The 22,618-nt window shown below is 49.1% G+C and overlaps 1 protein-coding gene and 1 pseudogene across 1 annotated transcript in view; both read left to right on the top strand.

Moving 5' to 3' along the window:
* The window catches only part of BPIFB4 (BPI fold containing family B member 4), a 29,024-nt gene extending 11,140 nt beyond the window's left edge, over positions 1 to 17,884 (top strand). Inside the window, exons 10-16 of the mRNA XM_077769398.1 lie at positions 628 to 681; positions 3,923 to 4,093; positions 6,444 to 6,511; positions 8,722 to 8,764; positions 10,557 to 10,620; positions 13,046 to 13,125; positions 17,861 to 17,884. Of these exons, the coding sequence (XP_077625524.1) occupies positions 628 to 681; positions 3,923 to 4,093; positions 6,444 to 6,511; positions 8,722 to 8,764; positions 10,557 to 10,620; positions 13,046 to 13,125; positions 17,861 to 17,884 (504 nt within the window). The remainder of the gene's footprint in view (positions 1 to 627; positions 682 to 3,922; positions 4,094 to 6,443; positions 6,512 to 8,721; positions 8,765 to 10,556; positions 10,621 to 13,045; positions 13,126 to 17,860) is intronic.
* LOC144235819 (U2 spliceosomal RNA) lies at positions 990 to 1,156 on the top strand (annotated as a pseudogene).
* Positions 17,885 to 22,618: the final 4,734 nt, after the last annotated feature.

The following is a 22,618-nucleotide window of genomic DNA, read 5'->3' as shown; positions in this document are numbered from 1 at the left end:
TAAGTAATAAATGGTTCAGGGATATGGCAGAATGATGCATTTAGTGGACACTGGGTTATGCACATGGACTCACTGATGCTCACCTTGTTTTAATAAGGAATTATATTTAGGTGCACCTGGGTGGCTCAGTTGGTTAAGTGTCTGACTTGGTTTTGGCTCAGGTCATAATTCATGTTTTGTTGGCTTCAGGCGCAAGTGGGGCTCCAAGCTGGCAGTGTGGAGCCTGCTTAGGATTCTCTCTCCTTCTCTTTCTGCTTCTCTCTCTCTGTTTCTCTCTCTCAGAATAAAGAAACTTAAAAAAACAAAACAAAACAAAAAAACCAAAAAAGTTAAGAATTACATTTAGAGGAGAAAGAGTCAGATCTTGCCTCCTCCCCCATAAAGTCATGTCCATAGTAAGTTTAAGTGGCTGGCCCTGCCCACTGGCCCCGTCCACCAAACCACAAAATGGCTGCCACGATCAGCATGGGGGTTGTTGTTGTTGGACAGGCGGGACCTCCCAAGGGGCCTTTGAGGGGAAGAAGATGCCCCGCTGGTTGCCCTGCAGGAGTTTAGTCACTGTGCTAGCAACTGCTGTCTGTCCCTGTGGCCTCGGGGACTCACATGCCCCTTCTTCTCCTCCTGCAGTTTGAAGAGCTTCCCCCGCTCACCACGTCCACGCTGGGAGCTCTGATTCCCAAGGTACGTAAGGCAGATGCGTCCCCTTGTCCTCAGTCCTCCCCGCCTCCTAGGTGTCCCAGGAGCTGGGGCCGAAGCGGAGATGCCCAGAACTAGGGTGGGGTGACCCAAGTGCGTGACAAAGGTGTGGTGTCCAAACCCCTATGCCAGGGGGTCATGGAGGGTTGAGGTGGAAAGATCCTGAGCTGTAGCAGTGGACTGGTCGGCACAGTTCTAATCCTCGCCCGGCTACATCATCGTTGTGTGTCTTCAGGCAAGAGTCTTAACTTCTCTGAGCCTTGGCTTCCTCATTTTTAAAAAAAGGATGTGTGATCGCTTCTCGGCCTTTTGGCTAAGATCAAATGTAGTATCTGTTCTTATCAGTTTAAAAAAAGGATGTGAGCTCCTACTCCACAGCTTCATCTAAGAAAGTAAAGGAGGGGCGCCTGGGTGGCTTAGTCGGTTAAGCGTCCGACTTTCGCTTAGGTCATGATCTCACGGTTCGTGGGTTCGAGCCCCGCGTCGGGCTCTGTGCTGACTGCCAGCTCAGAGCCTGGAGCCTGTTTCAGTCTGTGACTCCCTCTCTCTCTGACCCTCCCCTGCTCACGCTGTCTCTCTCTCCTAGAAATAAATTTAAAAAATTAAAAAAAAAAAAAGAAAGTAAAGGAGATGAAGGCGATAATTCATGTAAAGACGCTGACACAGGCAGGTGCATGGTGGCTTAGATGGGAAGAGCCAGATTTTTGGGGCAAACATGAACTTGAATTCTAGCTGAGAATGTCTCAACCATACTTCCATAGGCAAATGATGTCTCTGAGCCTCGGTTTTCTCATCTGGAAAATGAGGATAGCAATGCCCACGTCGCTGTGTGGCTGTGAACCTAGGATTTGAACATAGGCAGAGGGTAGGCATTCGATAAATGTTCACTATTATTGTTCTCATTAATAATAACAAAAAAATTTTTTTTAAAAAGGCAAGTGCTCTTGTCAGATTATTAGCTATATACAGTTGGAATAAAGGCCTTTCTGATCCCAGTTCTTGACCCAGCTATGGTCCAAAACCTGTTAGCCTGCAGCTGGCAGCAAAGAACTTCTTACACAGTAAGCGCTATGCAGGTACAAGGATTGCTGTCATCTACAACCATTTTCAACAGTTTTCATCTCTTCTCTACCTGTTCTGTCTGTCCCTGGTTAGATTCCAGAAGCAGGAAAGGAGACTCAACTCAACAAATGATCACTATCGCCCTCATGTGGTTAGAAGCTGAATGGCATAGCACCATTATCTAATGTCAAAAACCGGCAGGTCCTAAAGGCAGGTAGACTTCTATTGACTGGACCTTATATTTATTGGACTACTTCTCATGTGCTCTGCACTTTACAGTTTATGAAAAAAATTAAGAATCCACTCTTTTATGTGGTTTTAATCATCTCCCTCCTTAACAGAAAAGAGGAGCAATCCATTTTACAGACAGGAAAACAGAGGCTCAGAGAAGTCACACAATATGGCAAACGTCAGTGCTGTGCTAACGCAATGACTCTGACCTTGAAATGGGACTGGGTCTGCAGCCATGGGCATTCAGGCTAGATGCAGAAGAATGTGTCCTGGAGACTCAGGCTTAATCAGAGCTGGGCTGTGCATCCAGGCTCTTCTGCTGCTGTGGGGAGAGTTTGCTGTAACCTCTCCATGCCCCTGTTAAGGAAGCTGTTGCTAAGTATTGGAGACTGGGTATGTTGGGGTCGGCCCCTCCAGGTTGCCTGAAAACCCTTTGTGAAAAGCTAATTACCAAATCATTGATTTGTTGAAAGCCAATTTGCCAAAGGGTGAATTCACTGAGTGGTCATTTGGCTGAGAATCTACTAGATTTACCAAGAGATCAAGAGTTTGTTTAAAAGGATCTCACCTCAGGGCGCCTGGATGGCTCAGTCTGATGCGGTTAAGTGTCCACTCTTGATTTTGGCTCAGGTCGTAACCTCTCTGTTCTCGAGTTTGAGCCTTGCGTGGGGCTCTGCGCTGACAGGAGGGAGCCTGCTTGGGACTCTCTGCTCCTCCCTGCTTTGTGGTCTCTCAAAATAAATAAACAAACTTTACAAAACTTTTTAAAAAATAAAAATGAGCAAAAGAATTTCACCCTGACAATGTGTTTGAGAACATGAATAGAGTCTTCTTCGGACCAGGAACCACTCTGCTGAATTGCCCATGGAAAAGTTCCCATGTACGTGGGTTCCTTTTTAACGTAACTTTGTAGCTTTTCCCATATAGTAAAATTCAGTTAATATATTTAAGAAAAGTGTTCCTTCGGGGCGTCTGGCTGGTTCAGTCAGAGAGCAGGCCACTCTTGATCCTGGGGTCATGAGTGTGAGCCCCATGCTGGGTGTGGAGGTTACTTAAAATCTTCAGAAAGAAAGGAAGAAAGGAAGAAAGGAAGAAAGGAAGAAAGGAAGAAAGGAAGAAAGGAAGAAAGAAAGAAAGAAAGAAAGAAAGAAAGAAAGAAAGAAAGAAAGAAAGAAAGAAAGAAAGAAAGAATGTTCCTTAAAATAAATTCTTTGGTAAAGCAGTAGTTTAGCAAACATGGGAGCTGAGTGTTTGATGAATTGTCCCTTTAGCGAATTAGCTTTTGGGGAGTCCATCTGCAGCAAACAGGTTCGGATTCCTCCCACCAGGGGTCCCCAGAGAGCCCCGCAGACCCAGGGAGGCTACACCTTGCTCTGGGACTCCACTGTGAGGCTCCCCAAGTTATGAACCTTCTCATTCCAGGTGGGGCATCCAGAGGCAGCTGGAGGAGAGAGAGGCCCTGAGTGATGCAGCCCTGGGCTGGCATCTCAGCTCTCCTGCTGGCCTTGGACAATTTGCTTGAGCCTCAGTTGTTTTTTTAATCCGTAGCATGGAGGAAAAAATGCCCTAGGGATTTGTTGTAATGATTCGATGCCATCTTGGAGGTCTAGACGAACCCGTCTTGCTCAGTAGCAAATCTTGAGGGTTTACATGCATCAGGCATCGTGCTCCAGGCTTTGCCGGCACTCCCACATTTAATGCTCATGGTAACCCCAGGTGAGGTGCTCGGAGAGGGCAGCCCCCTCCCCAAACCCGGCAGCAGGTTAGAGCCTTCCCATGGGGGTTGTAGGGCTCGAGCAATGCCGTTGGATCTGCAGGTGCCCAGTGTGAGACCCTGTGCTTTGTGTTTAGAGGCTGACTGGTAACCTGCCGGGCACCCCTGCTAGCCAGGGCCCCACTGACTCTGGCCTGGTGTCCCCCCCACCTCCCCAAGGTGTTCCAGCAGTACCCTGAGTCCCGCCCACTCACCATCAGGATCCAGGTACCGAAACCACCATCAGTGACGCTGCAGAAGGACAAGGCACTGGTGAAGGTGTTCGCCACCTCTGAGGTCATGGTCTCCCAGCCCAATGACGTCGAGACCACTATCTGCCTCATCGATGTGGTGAGTATCAGTGGGGGGCGGGGGGCGCCCAGTGGTCTTCTGGAGTCCCCAGACCCCTTCAAGTCCCCACGACACCAATCATAGTGACTATAAGCCCAACTTGGGGCCAGATGATCTGATTCAAATTCAGCCTTTAGCACTTCTAGCTGTGTGAGCTTGGGTGGGTCACCCCCTCTCTCTGGGCTTGATTTTTCTCTCTGCTTTATGGGGATGGAAGCAGGGCAATCTGTTTAATAAGAGGCTTAGAGCAGGACCTGTCATACCATAAGTGCTCCAACAGTGTTGACTATTACTATTCACAGGCTGTATACCACGGTGTGTGGCAATTCATGCCTTCAACAATTTGTATTGAGCACCTACTATGGGTTCTGCTTCCTACTAGATGCTGGAGAAAGGGGAAACAAGGAAGATGGCACTGGTCCTCCTGTCCCTGGTACCTAGCAGGAGACAGATACAAATACAATACTTTCCAGTTATTTCATAGAGAGGAATCCTCTTAAAATCATGTGGCTCCTTTTCTCAAAACATTTCCTTTCGATCCTGAAACAAAAGCCAATCCCCTAACAATGACTCACAAAGTTCTAGATTATTGCCTGGTTATCACCTTTCAGCTCCTCACTATTTCACCAACATGCCAGTTGGAGTTCTACCCCAGGACCTTTGCACACACTGTTCTCTCTACTTGGAATGTTCTTTCCCCAGGTATCTGCATGACTCACTCCCTCATTTCCTTTAGGTCTCTGCTCAAATGTCACCTCCCCAAAGAGGTCTTCCCAAACCAACGGTCTAAAATGTCCCTGCCCCTCCCATCTTCTTCTCTCTCTCTCTCTCTCTCTGTGTGTCTCTCTCTCCCTCCCTCCCTCTCTTGCTTTACTTGGTTTGTAGCCTTAACCTGACACTATAAAATGCATTTGTTGGTTTATTTCTGGACAGAGATGTAAATTGTCTTATTTGCTATGGCATCCTCAGAGCCTAGCAGAGTCCTACACACAGTAGGTGCTCAGTGAATATTTGTTGAAACAGTGTGCTGTGTTAAGTGCCATTTCCCCCGTGGTGGTTAAAGCTTGAGACTCAGACACTTAGGGTTCCATCCCATCTGCTATATCTTCTCAGTCTTTCCTCCCAGGTCTCAAGACCACATGAGCCACTTCTAATCCGCAAAGTGGGTATTCTCAGCTAGAGCATCTCAGCTAGAGCACGCCAAACCATGGTGCATCAGGGGTCCTTTCTGGGCGTCATCAGATGCCAGATGAAAAGGGCTGGTTCTCACCCAGGGCGTGGAGATGGCTGTCCCTGACTCCGTCCCTTGCTGATTAGTCCCTACGGTCTGGAAATATTTCCATCAATAGCCCAAATGTCTGCACGATCCAGCTCAGAGTCCTGCTGTGACTCCCCGGTGCCCCCCGGATGCAGCCAAGACTTCTCTCCAGCCTGCTAGCCCCGCCCCATCTGGCCCCTTCCCACCCAGTCTCCTGCAGTGCTCTTACCTCCTTGCTCTCTGGCCTGCTCTCTTCCATCTAACGCCAGCCTCTTTCCTGCCCCAGGGCTTTGGCACATACCTTGCCACTGCCTGGATCACTCTCACACCTTTTTTATCTGGCCAAATCACACATATGCATCAGGCCTCAGTTCAAATACCATTTGCTCATGAATGGATGGGATGATTTCCCCATACCCTCGTGGGTCCTTGTCACAGACACCCAGACCCTCCAGCCCTCCAGCATCCCAGTGATGGTTACTATTGTTACTACTAATAACATCACCTGAATGAGTTGGAGCTTCCTTCTTTTCATAAGACTGATTTATTCTGCTTTATTTTTTTGGTGGGTGTAGCAGGGAAGCTAAGAGGGTTTTTCCTAGAAAAAGTCTTCTGCTGGAGAGGGGTTTAGTCTGGACCTTTTATGCACGCTCCTGGGGGTGGGGTGGGGCAGTTATGACTGGTACTGGTGATGCCCAGCCTCATCTCCAGTTGCTCATCGGGCTTCACGGGCTAGCCCACAGCCTGAGACAGCTCAGACAAACCTGGGAAAACACCCCCACCGGCCCAGCAATCGCTGCTCCCTGCGGCAGTATCTTTCTGCAGAATGTGCACCCCGACCCGCTGCCTTACTTGAAGGCAGCAAACTTGCAAGCAAACATAGGCAACTTATCATCCCGAACCCCTTCCCTCCAGAGCGGGGATATCATTCTATAGTGAGCGTTACGGGGATCCCGGCTGGTAAAAGGAGGTTTGACCAAGACCCCAGGACCAGCCTGAGTTCTGCTGAGTGTTGAGGCAGCATTCAGCCGGCACCTGGTGCCTGGGGCCTTCCCAGTGGCGACACGTCATTCTCATCTCCCTTTCCTCCAGGACACAGAACTCTTGGCCATGTTTTCCGTGGAGGGAGATAAGCTCATGATCGACGCCAAGCTGGACAAGTAAGGGGGTTGCGGACTCAGGCTCCTGCTGCTCAGAAAAGCCTCTGTGGTGCTGCCGTGCGTGTGCCAGCTCCGGAAGGGACACTGGAGGGCACTGGAGGGCCTCCGGCATGGCTGTCAGGGCTGGGTAAATCCGGGAGGCTGCACAGGTGAAAATGGCTGTGACTGCCAAGGCCACTGGCGCGAGCTGGCCAGTGGGGGGGATGCCGTGAGCTTGGTAGAAGGAATGTACTGCCAACAGCTACTACAATAACAGTAATCATGATGGCCGTGAAGGTGATGGGCCAGGCTTGCACCAGGTGTTTATCTGCATTCTCTTATTTAGCCCTGCCATCTTAAAGATGAGACGACTAGGGCTTAGAAAGGCGGGTTTCCTTACTCAGGGCCACACAGCGGGCACAGAGAGGGGCTCTGGGCCAGCCCAGGTCTGTCTGAGCCGGAGCTGTGTCGCATGGTCACAAGCGCAGACTTTGAAGCCAGGCAGCATGAGTTCACATCCTAGCGTGACCACAGACGGGCTGTGTGACAGAGGCCAAGTGACTCTGCCTCTCTGAAACTCAGTTTTCTCATCTGGAAATGGGGATAATATTCCCTGCCTCACAGGACTCACAGTAACAACTGACACTCGTTGGCTGCTGTCCACATGCCAGGCATTGAGCTAAGCCCAAAATGTGTCTCAATTCATTTTGTTCTTGACCTCAGCCTAAGGCAGTAAGTACTATGCTTATTTCCACTTCAAGATAAATGAGGTTGTATGTCAGATTGCCAGCATGGGCCTCGTTCGTTATAATGTCTTCCTACAACAGTTGATCGAGCCCAACAATGGGAATTAGTCAAACTAGGACATGACTCGGAGCCATACAGGAGTTCCTAAAGAAGTGATGCCCGGCCTGAGGCCTGGATGGCGAGAAGGGGCCAGGGGGGGTTGGGGGCAGCCAGAGCAGTGCGGGCAAACTTCGAAGGGCAGGAAAAAGCTGGGGCATTGAGGAGGGAGGAGCCGAGGGCGAAGGAGGGAAGGGAGTGGACTTTGGCGGTAAAACACATCGAGGCCGAGTCTTCTCCCCCAAGAAGGCTCCCTGGTGTCTGGCCTGGTGGATGCCCTACAGCTCTGGCCTCAGGTGGGGCTGTGGGTTTGCAGGTGAGATTCAGGCGCAGGGAGACAGACACCCTCACGGCCCAGACAGGGGCCTCGAACTCAGGCCCCGAGCCTCCCTCCTCAGAACAGCACAGCAGTTAAGAGCGCTCCTCAGGGCAGAGTCCTGGGCTCCCCCCGCTGAGCTCTGTGGCCACGTGAGTTACCCCTGGGGCTCAGGTGACTCCCCCACGGGGTTGCCGAAAGGAGCCAGTGGGGGGAGGGGGAGATGATCGCTTATGTGTGCCTGGTGTGCACTGTGTACCAGGCACGGGCTTGACTCAGATCACTCGGTTAGTCCTTGCAGCCGCTGACTTTGCAGAGGAAACTGAGGCACAGAGAGGGTGAGTGCTGTGGCCAAGGACATACAGCCAGTAGCTGTCACAGTTCAGATCTGAGCCTCAAGTACAGCCGTCCCTCCTTATCCGCAGCGGATCCTTTCCAAAACCCCCAGCGGGTGCCTAGGGAAGGTGCAGACGGTACTGAGCCCCAGCTCTATGGTGTCTTTCTGCACAAACGTGCCTGTGATAATGTTTAATTTATAAATTAGGCACAGTAAGAGATTAACAGCAACAATAATAAAATAGGACAATTATAACAATATGCTGTAATAAAATTTACGTCAATGTGGTCTGTCTTTCTCAAAATACTGTGCTATACTCACCTCCCTTCTGTTGATGATGTGATGATAAACTATGTATCAAGCTGAATGAGGTTAGGTGAATGAGGTAGGCACTGTGATGTGGTGTCAGGCTACCATTGACCTTCTAACAATACATCAGAGGGGGATCATCTCTTCCAGACTGCAGTTGAGCACAGGTCACTGAGACCTTGGGAGACGAAACCTCGGCTAAGGGGCTCCTGTGTAGGGCATAAAAGCCTCAGCGTCATGTCTAGTACCTAGTTGGTCCTCAATACGTGGAGATCAACATTGTTCTTATTAACTGGCCTGCCGGGTCAGGCAAGGTCTTGGTGAGGATGTCGGGGGCGGGGGGGCTCTCAATAGTTTACTGGAATATAAACCCCTATGACTCTCAGGCAATCACCATGTCTAACAGACTGTTTGTTTTATTGGCAGGACTCACCTCAACCTCAGAACCTCAAACGTAGGCAACTTTGATGTAAGTACTAAGCTCAAGCTCAAGGGCAAGATCTTCTGGGAATGGCACCCCCACGTGGCTAGCGGGGCCGAGGGAGTCTGTGAATTCCATAGCACTGACATCATCTCTGTCAGGCCTCCTTTACCGGTGGGGAACCTGAGGCCCACAAAGCCAGCAAGGGGCAGAGTACAGACTCACAGCCCCAACTCTGCCAAAGCAGCTGTCCCATTTTAGTATTTTTTAGTTTTTATTTTTGAGAGAGCGAGCGACAGAGCACAAGGGGGGAGGGAGGAAGAAGCAGGGAGAGGAGACACAGGATCTGAAGCAGGCTCCAGGCTTCGAGCTGTCAGCACAGAGCCCGACTCAGGGCTCGGACCCACAGACCATGAGATTATGACCTGAGCCGAAGTTGGACGTTTACCCGACTGAGCCCCCCAGGTGCCCGGAGGCTGATCTGGCCCAAATCCTTCCACTCTGGGGTGGGGAGGCAATAGGGACAGCTATGTCCTACAGGACCCCTTCCTTTCTGGACCCGGGGGCTTGGCTTTGCCACTGATTCCTATGTGACTTTGAGCAATACCAACCCACTTTGAGCCTCAGTTTCCTCATCTGTAAAGCAAACAGATTTGGATATATTTCTAACCATCCCTTTACCACCTCACTCTGAAATTCTGCCTTTCTATTCGGGGAAGCTCAGATTCTAGGGTTGGGTACTGTTTCATCTCTTTGTTTAGTCTTGGGTCCCCCCACATCACCAAGGGACTCCAGAAATTCCCCTCTTTTCTTTTACTTGACAACTAAACAGATGCTTGTTTTCTAGAACAATGATGGGTGAAATTTGTATATATGCAGACAGTCAAATACCTATTGTGTTGCCTGTTTTTGAGTTTTTCCACCCTGAGCCTCTACAAACCATGGGGCTGTTGTTACCAGCCGCATTTTATAGAAGGAGAGGCTGGGGCCCAGGGATGGGCAGTGACAAGCCTCACAGCTGCTTGGGACACAGCTGGGGCCAGAACTGAAATCTCTGGACCCCAAGCAGAAAAAGAAGCTCGTAGAGAAATAGAAATTAGAGAATATTTCTGGGGCCACGGAGACTGGCACTAGGCACCAAATTAAGCTTTTTTTTCTTTTTAAGCAAATTTCTCTTGTATAATCCTCACAACAACAAACGTACAATTTGGGTACAGTTATTAGCCCATTTTCCAGATAAGGCAGCCAAAGGCAGAGAAACTGGGATAAAAGTCCCTTGCCCTTGTCGCCGTTGCACAATGTGGTGCCACAGCAAGGCACATACTTGGCATAGGGGAGTGTACGTTTGGCTTTTACAACCACTGCACAAGAAAAGATTATTCATTCCTATTTTCATGTGTGGAAGCCATGGCTTAGAGAAGTCAAGAGCATGCACACATGAAAAGTCTCAAGTATTTTACCTGATCTGCCTGTAATCCTCCCTGCATCCTAGCAGGCGGGGCTTTCTGGCCCATTTTACAACTGAGGAAAATGAGGGTCAGAGAGGTGAGGGCACTTCTCAGAGGCCCACGGAACTGGGATGGAACCCTAGCGTGTTGGCTACATGAGCCTGGACTGGTGCTTGCCCTGCTCTGGGCTTCAGTCTCCCCAACGACATGAGGGCAGGTGGACAGAGGCACCTCGCGGCTTCCATCTAGGTGGTTCTAAAGTCACGGGCAGCTCCCAGGTTCTCCCAGAGCAGCTAGGCGCCTTCTGCTTGGGTCACAAGGCGGGGCCTCAAGGAGCCCCTGGGACCTGGGCGATCCGCTGCCTGGGTTGAGTTCTCGTTCTTCCCCTGCAGGTTGGCCTCTTGGAGGTGCTGGTCGGGAAGATCTTCGACCTGGCGTTTATGCCTGCCCTGAACGGTGAGGGCGGTGCCTGTGCCCCGCGGGGGGTGTGGCTTGGCGGTGAGGGCGGTGCCTGTGCCCCGCGGGGGGTGTGGCTTGGCGGTGAGGGCGGTGCCTGTGCTCCGCGGGGGGTGTGGCTTCGCGGTGAGGGCGGTGCCTGTGCCCCGCGGGGGTGTGGCTTGGGGACCTGGTGGTTGCTGGTTCTTCGGGCCTGTTAGACACAGCCATTCTACCGCAACAGCATTTCTGAGAACTTCATCCTAAGCTTATTTATTTAACCTTCTGAATGCAAATGTTGCCCCAAGCGTACGTCAACTTCCATATTTCCTGCTTCTGCTGCCTTCTTCTTCTCCTCCACTTCCTCCTCCTCCCCTTCCTCCTTTCCCTCCTCCTCTTCCTCCTCCTCTTCCTTCTTACTTATTTGGCTGATTTTTCTGATTACTCTTGTAAAATCCTGCTTGCACATGAAAATTATCTGTGTGAAAGTTTTAGAAAGTCATGAATAGTTTAAACAGTAAAATCTCACCTCCCAGAGGCAATTAATCTCAACCCCTGGTTATATTTCCTTTTAAACTCTTTTTTCTCCATTAAAAAAATACAGTCTAAGAGCTTTCCTGATATCTGTAATGTTTATTTTTAGTTGTGGTAAACACACATAATGTGAGATTTACCTTCTTAGCCATTTTTAGGTGTATAGTTTCGTATTATTAAGTATATGAACATAGTTATGTCCCCGATTGATTTTTTTAAATGTTTTTTATTTATTTTGAGAGTCAGAGAGAGATAGTGTGAGCAGGGGAGGGTCAGAGAGAGAGGGGGAGTCACAGACTCTGAAACAGGCTCCAGGCTCTGAGCTAGCTGTCAGCACAGAGCCCGACACGGGGCTCAAACCCGAACCGTGAGATCATGACCTGAGCCGAAGTCAGACGCTTAACCGACTGAGCCACCCAGGAACCCCCATGATGGATTTTTAATCACGTATCTAATTTTCCATGCAGGGACAGAACACTTTGTTGTTGCAGAAAGTTTCATCAGGACAGGCAAAGCTGAAGTTACCCTTACCCACCTCCCCAGCCGCCTAACCCAGAATCCACCCCTGCACAGCCATGGTATCATGTAAGGGTTTTCTTGCCCAACTTCATAAAAAGAAGGGACTGAGCACGGCTCCTCCTCTCTGTGGTGCCTCCAGGATGTTGTCAGGAAGCTGCTTGAACCACAGGGCCACCGGGGGCCTGGACAGCTGAACCCTGTTGTAACTGGAAGCTTTGCCCCCAAGGCCTCCACCAGCCCAGTCGCACCCCCATCTCCCTGCTTCCGCCTCATGGAGGAGAGGACAGGGGGCTGCTCTCGGCTCCACCAGCGAGGGCTTCTTTGGGAGCTCTCCCTGCCACACAGTCCTTCATCCTGAAAACTGTCACCAGACGAGGCCAAATCTCAGTCACAGGAAAGCTCTGGTCACCAAGGCCAGGCACGTTCGCCAGCGGGAGAGGATGGTGTCGGGAGCTGGGCTGGGCTGGGCTGACCTTTGCGGCAAGAGATGGGGCCTCTCACCCTGGCTTGGTCTCTAGGCGGCGGTGTGAACTTGGCAGCAAATCCCTCAGTCTCCCTATGATGCAATTTACCATTCCCAAAAGTGAGAGAGTGGAGAAGAACCATGATTCTCAAAGTGGGTTCCATAAAAAAGATCAGTCCCATAAGATACTCTTGAGGAGAGGGTTCTGTAGCCAAGCAAGTTTGGGAAATTCTGAATATACTGCGCTGGGGTAGATTTACAATGTCCTTACCTCTCTGAAAAGTCCCGCCAGAGGCAGAAAATCTGTTTAACTTCATTTAATCCAGATTCTTTCACTCACCTTTTCATCCCTCTCTTCTTACTTTCCTCTCTTCTTTCCTTCCTTCCTCCCTCCCTCCCTCCTTCCCTCCCTTCCTAGCACATGAATCAGCATGAATCTACCTCGGTCCTACCGATCTAAAAGCAAACAGCACATCCATGGCAGTGACTTGTTGGGGCCCCATGGGTACCCTTCGGTGCCTCCATTCAGCGACCACCTGTCCTCTCCTCTGTGCCCAGCCCAGGCTGGGTGATGCCGAGGACACCGTCCTTGCCTGCAAGAAACTCTTAAGATGGGGAGAGGTGACAGATGTGGAAGCAGAGAATTAATAGCCTGCGATTCCTGTCATGGTGGAGGATGGTTTAAGGGAGAAGCAGGAGCCCAGGGATGCTCCGCGTGGGGGAGGAAATCTCTGGGGAAGGCTCAGAGCCTGCAGGCAGGCAGGGGTGAGGGAGTGCGCTCTGGGTGAGAGCATCTGCAAGGGCAAAGGCCTACAGACAGAGAAGAAATGGCCAGCATCCCTGAAAGTACTGATAGCCGCCTGTACGGCTGGCACCTCTTAGCCACGCTGACTGTGCCTGACCATTTTGTTGTTGTTGTTCTTTTCACAGCTGCCGTGCTGGGCTCTGGTGTCCCTCTTCCCAAAATCCTCAACATTGATTTCAGCAATGCAGACATCGACGTCTTGGAGGTATGGGGAGAAGAACTCTATTCCCCTCTCTGCTCCATGCCCAGGAATTGGGAGGAGGAAGAGAAGGGAGGTGAAGAGTGGGGCCAGAGGTGCCTGTTCCTTCAAAGGCTGAGGGAACAAGACACAAAGCTTAAGAGCCCTTAAATGAAGTTTTCTCATCCACCATCTCATTTCGTCCTCATGACAGCTGCCCTTGCCCCCATCTCACAGATGAGAATACTGAGGCTCAGAGCAGTAAGGGACTCACCTGAAGTGGAAGCGTGATGTAGTTCATTGAAAAAATGTTTACTGAGCACCTTTTGAGTGCCAGACAATGTGCAAGGGGCTGGGAACAGAGCAGTGAGCAAAATGTACAATCCTGGCCCTTGCAAAGCTCTCCCAGCCAGTGGGAAGATGGGCCTTTGGATAAATATTCCTGAAGTAATTGCTAATTATAATCATGGCAGGTGCCTTGAAATTCAAATGTAGGGTGTCTTTTTCCACTATAAAAACCACATATGCTCATTATCTGCAATTTGGAAAATACAGAAAAGATTAAACAAACATGTGTTTATCCTCTTAGACATGTTTGCAATCTAGAAATGAACATTTAGAACATTTTGCTGTTCTCATCCCAGTCTTTCTGGAGTTTTATTTTTAAACATGGCTTTGATCAGTAGGGCACTGTGTTAAACAATGAGGATGATAGAACTCAACCAACTGGATTCAAATCTGGACTCTGCCAGTATCCAGCTGGGTGACCCTGGATAAGTCACTTAACTTCTCTGAGCCTCAAGTTTCTCCTCTGTAAAAAGGAGGTAATCATAGTACCTTGCCATAGGGCTACTTTTAGAATAAAGTGAGATTCTACGTGTAAAGTGGCTCATACAGCCCCTGGCACATAGTGAGAATTCTAGAGCTGCCCATCATTCTCAGTGTCTTCATTGTATAAAGAACGCTGCAGTGAGCGCCTTGGTGCACGAAACTCTTTCTGGGTCTGGGATTGAGTATGCTGCTTAGAACATGCTCCCAGAAATGGAAGGAACGGGCCTTTGCCCCAGAACAACCATTTCCTTTTCACAAGGTGGCCGCACCCTCACGGCCTCCAGCAGCCTGCAGAGAGCCCAGCTCCTCACACACTTGCCGGGCTCAGGTCTCAGCCCAGGGGTGGCCCCCACCACCTCAGGGGACAAGTCAGAGGAGGTGGGCAGCGACCTTGAAGGGGCGCTGTGGACAGAGGCCAGATGTAGGCTCTGGGATAGTTCTTAATGGTACATGTCCTGGCCCCATCTCTTGAGCTCCTGGAGGGCCTCAGTGCTACTGCGAGCCTCAGTTTCCTCATCTGATAATGGGAACAGTAATGCCCCTCTCATGGGGTTTGTGATGAGAAATTAAATGAGATACAGCATTTTATTTAGTTAGTTATTTAGTTAGAGAGAGAGAGAGAGAGAGAGCACGCCCGCATGTGAGCAGGGGTGACGGGCAGAGGGAGAGGGAGAGAAAATCTTAAGCAGGCTCTCATGACCATGAGATCATGACTGAGCTGAAATCTATAGTCAGACGCTTAACAGACTGAACCACCCAGGTGCCCCAAGATTCAGCATCTTAATGTTAACTACTATTCCCTTTTAAAGGGGGGTTAGGAAATATGACTGGGATTGGCACAAATTTATCATGACTATCACCATCATCATTATCATAATTTATGCCATTTCCCAAGCCTGTCCTATGCCCCATGCACCATTTTATATGCACCTGGGCCCTAGCACGACCCTCGTTGCTGTTTGCCCTAACATCACAGATAAAGGACCTGAGGATCAGAAAGGGTAGGCCACTTCCCCAAGGTCACCCAGCTACTGAGAAGTTGGTTTTGCACTGAAATAATGGAGGTACTCCAACCTTGATTCTTGATTGGGGCTGTATTACAAAACCCCCTCCCCAACCTAAGTGCCTTTTAAAAATTACTGGGGATGATTTTTTCTTTCCTGGATAATCATGCTTCAGTATTTCACATCAAAATACATATTATTTCATTTTAAACTACTTCCCTTTTATTTCTTCTTTACATTCTAGTAAGGGATGTGAGTAGGTTACATAGATTATGAATTTTATTTCAGAATAATAAAAGATAACACAAATACCTGTAATAAAATGTAAAATGGAGTGTGGGGCCTGAAAGGCACAGAACCACTGATTTATTTATTTTTGTGTGTGTACATAAACATTTGGGTTTTTTAAAATATAATTTATTGTCAAGTTGGCTAACATGCAGTGTGTACAGCGCGCTCTTGGTTTCGGGAGGAGATTCCCATGGTTCATCCCTTCCATACAACACCCAGTTCTCATCCCAACAAGTGCCCTCCTCAATGCCCATCACCCAGTTTCCCCTCTTCCCCCATCCCCTATCCACCCTCCGTTTGTTCTCTGTCTTTAAGAGTCTCTCATAATTTGCCTCCTTCCCTGTCTGTAACTATTTCCCCCCTTCCCTTCCCCCATGGTCTTCTGTTAAGTTTCTCAAGATCCACATATGAGTGAAAACACAGGATATCTGTCCTCTGACTGACTTGTTTCACTCAGCGTAATACTTTTAAGTTCCATCCACGTCACTGCAAATGGCAGGATTTCATTCTTTCTCATCGCCAAGTAGTATTCCATTGTATAGATAAACCACATCTTCTTTATCCATCGTCAGTTGATGGACATTTAGGCTCTTTCCATGATTTGGCTATTGTTGAAAGCTCTGCTATAAGCATCGGGGTGCAGGTACCCTTAACATCAGCACTCCTGTGTTCCTTGGGTAAACCCCTAGTAGCAGATCCACTGATTTAAAGACCCAGCCCAGTCTTGGTCTTGTATAATCTCTGTAAATAGTAGCTATTTCTTCTCCTTCTCCTCTTCTGCCTCCTTCTCCTCCCCCTCCTTCTTCCTCTTCCTCCTCCTTCTTCCTCTTCCTCCTCCTTCTTCCTCTTCCTCCTTCTCCTTCTCTTCTTCCTCTCCTCCTCCTCCTTCTTCATGTNGTGCAGGTACCCTTAACATCAGCACTCCTGTGTTCCTTGGGTAAACCCCTAGTAGCAGATCCACTGATTTAAAGACCCAGCCCAGTCTTGGTCTTGTATAATCTCTGTAAATAGTAGCTATTTCTTCTCCTTCTCCTCTTCTGCCTCCTTCTCCTCCCCCTCCTTCTTCCTCTTCCTCCTCCTTCTTCCTCTTCCTCCTTCTTCTCTTCTTCCTCTCCTCCTCCTCCTTCTTCATGGTATTATTATATGGGTCTAATCATGTATTTTAATTTTTAATTTTCTTTTTTTGTTATTGGGAGGGTTGTTATTGAGAGAAAGAGAGAGGGTGCAAGTGAGTGAGGGGCAGAGAGAGGAAGAATTCCAGGAGGGGAAGAGAGGGAGAGAGATAGAGAGAGAGATGCAGGGATCACCCGAAGCAGGGTTCATGTTTTATCTGAAGTGGGGCTTGTGTTCACCTGAAGCAGGGCTCGAGCTTACCCAATGTGGGAATCGAACTCACAAACCATGAAGTCACGACCTGAACCGAAGTCAGATGCTTAACAACTGAGCCACCCAAGCGCCCTTAATTGTTCGTTTTCAAACAACTTTAGACTTCCAGAAGAGTTGCAAAAATAGTACAGAGAATACTAGAACACTCTTCACTCAGTTTCTCCTAATGTTAGCATCTTATATTTCCAAAGTATAATGATCAAAACCAGGAAGTTCACGCCGATACAAAGCTATTACCTGATCTACAGTTTCCTCACTGATGTCCTTTGTCTGGTTTAGGACCCAGGATCTCACTTTGCATTTGGTTATCAATCCAAATCTGTGCCAGTGTCCTCCAGTGTGTGACAGTTCCCAAATTTTCCCTTGTGTTTTATGACCTTGACGTTTCTGATGAGTCTGGCCCATTGTGTGGGGTGTCCTACACTTTGGCTTTGACTGATGCTTTCTCATGATTAGACTGAGGTTATGTATTTTTGGCAAGAACGCCACTGAAGCGATGCTGGGCGCCTTCTCAATGCACCCGTATCGCGGGCACACAGTGTTAACGCCTTCTTCCTGGAGATATTGACTGTGATCATGTGGTTACGGTGGTTTCTGCCAGTTTTCCCACTGTTCACTTACGATTTTTCCCATGGTAACTAATAAATATCTCACAGGGAGATACTTGGAGATGACCCAAATATCCTATTTCTCATTACACTCTCCGCCGCTTATTTTAGCATTCTTTAATGGTTCTTATCTGCAACAGTTATTAGTGTGGTGTTTGCCCAAGGGAGACTCTATTTCTAGAACACTCCTTTCACATTTATTAGGTAGAATTCTCCTACAAGGAAGAGCCATCCCTTCTCCCCACTTATTTATTGATCCAATTATTTATATCAGTACAGACTCATGGGTATTTATTTTGTTCCGTGGACTAAACCTATTATTTACTTTGTTGTAGATATTTTTAGTTGTGGAAATTGGATTTGGGGAAAATGTGGACAGAGGCCCAGGCCTGCTTCTCTTATTTGGGGAAGAAAGAGATGAAGGGCAGGGAGGGAAGTGTTTTGCTCCAGGTCCCCTGTGCAGGGCAAGCTAATGACATGGCCAGGGTGATCTTCAGGCCCCTTGAACCTCCACTGTCTCCACTCTTCAGAATTGCGCCTTCCCAGAAATGTGATTTGCCCAGTCCGAAGGCAGATGGCTACTGGGGCTGCAGGCAGAAGTCATCTTATCCACTAACTGGATTCTCTCTTCTGTCCTCCAAGGACCTTCTGGTGCTGAGTGCCTGAACGACAGAGGCAGAGATGCCACCGCAGCCCTGGAAGAAGCCAGAACCAGCCCTGGAAAGACTTCGCCTAACACAGCCCCCGGCCCCGAGTCCCTTCAGCCCCCATGACAGTCCTTCCCCAGCCCTCCAGCCCTCTTCCCACCTGCCCCCACCTGAAAAAGGAACCAGCCATTGGCTCTGTGGGCAGACGACCCCACCCACGGTTAGCCCTACGGTCAGCTCCCACAGGAGGAAGGTCACCTGGAGGACTGAGGTCTCTCAGGCTCATTGCCAGACTCCATACTGTGTACTTTTCACTTTCAATAAAAGATTCCAATTTCCCTGCAGCTGGGGCAAGTCTCCACAAAGACCCTCCCTTGGGGTCTGGGCATTTCTTCCCTCGATGGCTGGTGGGGGGGGGGGGAACCTGGCAGTTGTAGCTGTGACCTGATGGAGGATGGTTCGGGTCATGACAGAAAAGTGTCAGACACCCCTGAGGACCCTACAGATGGACAGGAGGGGATTTAATTCGGTTCTCGCTGCCTTGGTTCAGGGCTCAATTTTGCTGATTCCTCTTGCCTCAGTTTCCCCCACCACTCCTCAGCACACGGGGAGGGCCCAGACTCAGAAGCAACAAGTTCAGAATTATCAAGCTCCACATGGCCAGAGGGACTGCCTTATAGCCTACCTCCTGTGTGCCATGATGACAAGGGTCTCCTCTCCTTCCTCAGCTTGCTCCTTCCCTTCCTCTTCTGTGTTCCCGGCATGACCTTCCCAGGTCCTAAAGGGTGGATGTGTGTATCCCCCGTCCCAGGGGACAAAAAAAGATACCCTTCTGCCCCATCTTTCTGAGAGCTCATGGCCGTTGAGGGTCTATCTACGTTCTGAGCCCTGCACTCAGGCTTTGTGTCTTGATCTCATTTAACCTCACGAGAGCCCCATGCGGTAGGTGCCAGGTTTTTCCCTGTTTTGCAGATGGGAAAACCAAGACACTAAGAAATGCAGGGACTTGCCCAAGGTCACACCGTTGCAAAGTGGCAGAGCTGCGGTTGGAACCTGATGATTTAGCTCCAGAGCCCATGCCTTAACCACCCACCTCACTGCTTCTGTTCATAAGTTGCAGGGACAAGCCCCAGGCTGAATGTGGCCCCAAACCAGTGCAGTCCTGAGCAGAAAGAAAGCACAGAGAGTCACACACCTGTACTACTTCCATGCCTCTACTAGGAAGAGAGGTGTATCACCTCTGCTCGTATTTCATTGGCCAAAGCAGGTCACGTGACCCTGCCAGCCATCAGGGGATAGGGAAGTGTGATCCTTTCCTATGGCAAGCCAGGGGAGGAAAACCAGATATACTGGTGAGCACAGGTAATGTCTTCTATGCTCTCCCGTGTCCTTCTGGGAATGAGGCTGGAGACGTAGCTAGGACAGGGGATAGTGCGACCCCTGTTCCATAAATACAAGGTACCTCGTGCCTTCAGGTCCAAACTCCCAATCTGGGGAGGCCCAGATGCAACAGCAGCCCAGGAAATGAGGCTCACAAACTGGTCCTTCACAAGCATGCCCTTGGTTTCTAGAAATAAAGCCCAATGACTACAGGTTCGATGAAATTGTCTGTTCAGAGCATCTGTTTGCCTAACCCGCCCCCAAAGTCCCCTGGAAAAGCTGTCTGCCAGACAGTGAGGGGATCAGCCAGAGTCTTCATATTAAAAACAATCACACCGCATTGCACAGAGGGGTCCCCCTGCTAACCAGGCAGCTTTGTGCACCACTGAACTCAACTCTGGTGTTAGGAGGTCATTAAAGAAGAACCAACTTGGCATCAGGAGCATAGGGCTCCACCTCCCTCTCTGTCAGTTGGTTGACTTGGTGAGACCCTCAGCCTTCTGAACTTCGGTTTTCCCATCTGTAAAATGGATGATAATAATTGTTATTACACTCTAAGTGTGAAGCTATTTAAGTGAGATTTTTTTCCCCCGAGGGGCTTGGCACAAAGGCTGGCATACAGTTACATGCTCAGTCTGTGTTTGCTGTGGTTAGTGCTAGTTTCCAAAGCATGAGACCCAGGGAGCCCTTGCCTCTGATTAGAGCTAAACCGCGAACAAGGAAGGACATTTGACATGCTGGCAAGAGACTGCCCAAGGAACCCCTCCCAGAGCAAGGCAGAGGCTGCTCTCCAAAACAGCTCCATGGCTCTGTTTAGGGCCACAGGGCACATTAAGAGTGGTTTCAACAGAGCTGTTTGATCCCAGCCTCCAGCCTTGAGAGGGCACAGAAATACTGAAGTCCTTTTTACATAATTTAGTTTTTTTCTCCCAGGGATTTTTTAAAATACTTTTTCCCTCCAGTAGTTTATTTTAACTCCATAGTTGTATTCCTGGCTGCTGCATCAGTCATTCATTTGTTTGTTCCTTCTCTGAGTGCCCAGACATTCTGCCCTCAGGAAGCTTAGATTCTAGTCCTAAAGTAAGACCTAAAGGCCGAAGAACACAATAATAAGTAAGTAAATAACCAAAAAGGTTATTTTGAGATTGTCTTGAGGGTCATACAGGGAGGGAATAAACAGGGACATTTATCCGAGAGGTAAGAGAGACGGGGAGGCACCATTTGGTGGTCAAGTAACATCAGCTTCTGGGAAGAGGAATCACACTGTCATCAGGGAGACCTCTCTGGGACAGAAGTTTAATTTCTTCTGCCATTTAATTTTCTATGGGATTTATAAATCCTTTTTTTTTTTTGGAAACTTTTCTATTATCATTCTTCTCCCCAGGGGAAGGATCTAAGGTCTCTTTCTCCCCTGGTCTCCTTGGTAATGTCCAAATCCTAGCTCCAGAGATGGAGGGGACAGGGCTCAGAGAGAAGTGGGACAGAACTTCCTGTCCAGTCTGCTCTGGGAAAGGCTAGAGGAGAGGAAGTCCCGCCTTAGAGGGCGGTGTCTGTGAAGAGAATCAGGAACTTGGTTCCCAGGCAAGTGGGTCATGGCTTTGCTGTTGTTACTACCATTGTGTTAGAACCACCTCCTATAAATCCCCACAAATTCATCCATTTGTTTCTATTTCTACCTCCATCTTGGTTCCTCCCCTCATCTCTCCTCTGGACCACTGCTCCAGCCTTCTCACTGGTCTCCCCTCTTCCAGGCTGGCACCTACTATCCATTTTCCACTCAGTGGCTGGAAGGTTTTTGTAACTGCAGACATCCAGTCACCTCCCTTCCCTGCTTCAAGACCTTCAATGGGCTTTTCACGCCATCCGGAGCAAAATCCAGATCCCACATCACTGCCCACAAGGCCCTGCCCCCACCCTCTTCTCCTGCGCCCTGGGTCCCGTGGTCCTCACTGGAGGAGGGGCAGTGAAGCCCTCCATAGGTCCCTCACACTCCTTCCTCAGACATTGAAACACACCCACATGCTCCAACAGGTTTAATTTCTTCTGTTATTTAATTTCTAGGGGATTTCTAAAACTTTTTTTGGGGGGGGGACTTCTGGATTATAAATAACTCATTTCATTTTCTTTTGACTATGATTTCTCAACGTTCAAAGGACATGTTCAGGCATTCTTTAAAGTAGGAAGGAAAATGGAAAGATTTGGAAGAATAGGGAAAGAGGAAGGGACGGGTTGGATCATATTAAAATTTAGGCACAGTAGCAGGGGGTTGAGAGTCCAAGTGATGATGCACGGTCCAGAACACTTGGACTTCTTGGGCACTGGCAGGTGCTAATGGAGGAGTGAGGCATGATGGGGTTAATGCAGCTGATGCAACAAGAGAGGATGTTCAACACCTGGGCGATTGTTCAATCCTCGGACCGCCCTGCCCCCTCCTCCTTCAGCTCACAATGATATTGATCAAACCATCACTGCATCTTGAGCTGACAATGACAAAAAAACAAATGAACTGTTTTATTTTTTTTTAAGATTTTATTTTCAAGTAATGTCTGCACCCAACGTGGGGCTCGAACTTACAACCCCGAGATCAAGAGTTGTATGCTCCACCAACTTAGCCAGCCAGCTGCCCCTACTTTTAAGTTTAAAAGGAGCCTCTACAGGGCGCCTGGGTGGCTTAGTCGGTTAAGCGTCCGACTTTCACTTAGGTCGTGATCTCGCGGTTCGTGGGTTCGAGCCCCCCGTCGGGCTCTGTGCTGACAGCTAGCTCAGAGCCTGGAGCCTGTTTCACAGTCTGTGTCTCCCTCTCTCTCTGACCCTCCCCTGCTCAAGCTGTCTCTCTCTCTCTCTCTCTCTCTCCCTCTCTCTCCTAGAAATAAAAAATAAATAAATAAATAAAATAAAAGGAGCCTCTACTAAGCATCTGCACAAGCTTCGAGGGAAGCGGGGATCCTTGAGCAGATTCACCGCACTGGCAATGAGACTTCTCACCTGACTTCACCGATGTTCTTCTTCAATCATAGTTGACGAATAGCAAACCCCGGAAGCCCCAAAGAGCTCATTTAGAAGTTTCTGCTGCTAACATGGATGGACCTTGAGGGTGTTATGCTGAGCGAAATAAGTCAGGCAGAGAAGGACAAATATCATATGTTTGCACGTATAGGAGGATTAGGAGGAACTTAACTGAGGAACAAGGGGGAGAAGAAGGGGGGAAATGGTGGGGGAAAGGGAGAGAGGCAAACCATGAGAGACTCTTGAATGCTGACAAAAACTGAGGACTGATGGATGTGGGGGGGAGGAGGGGATGGGCATGGAGGAGGGCACTTGTGGGGATGAGCACTGAGTGTTATGTGGAAACTAATTTGACAATAAACTATTT

The sequence above is a fragment of the Crocuta crocuta genome, unplaced genomic scaffold (assembly GCF_008692635.1).
Source record: "Crocuta crocuta isolate KB4526 unplaced genomic scaffold, BGI_CrCroc_1.0 scaffold445, whole genome shotgun sequence".
Classification (NCBI taxonomy): domain Eukaryota; kingdom Metazoa; phylum Chordata; class Mammalia; order Carnivora; family Hyaenidae; genus Crocuta; species Crocuta crocuta.
This window is presented reverse-complemented; position numbering and strand designations above follow the sequence as displayed.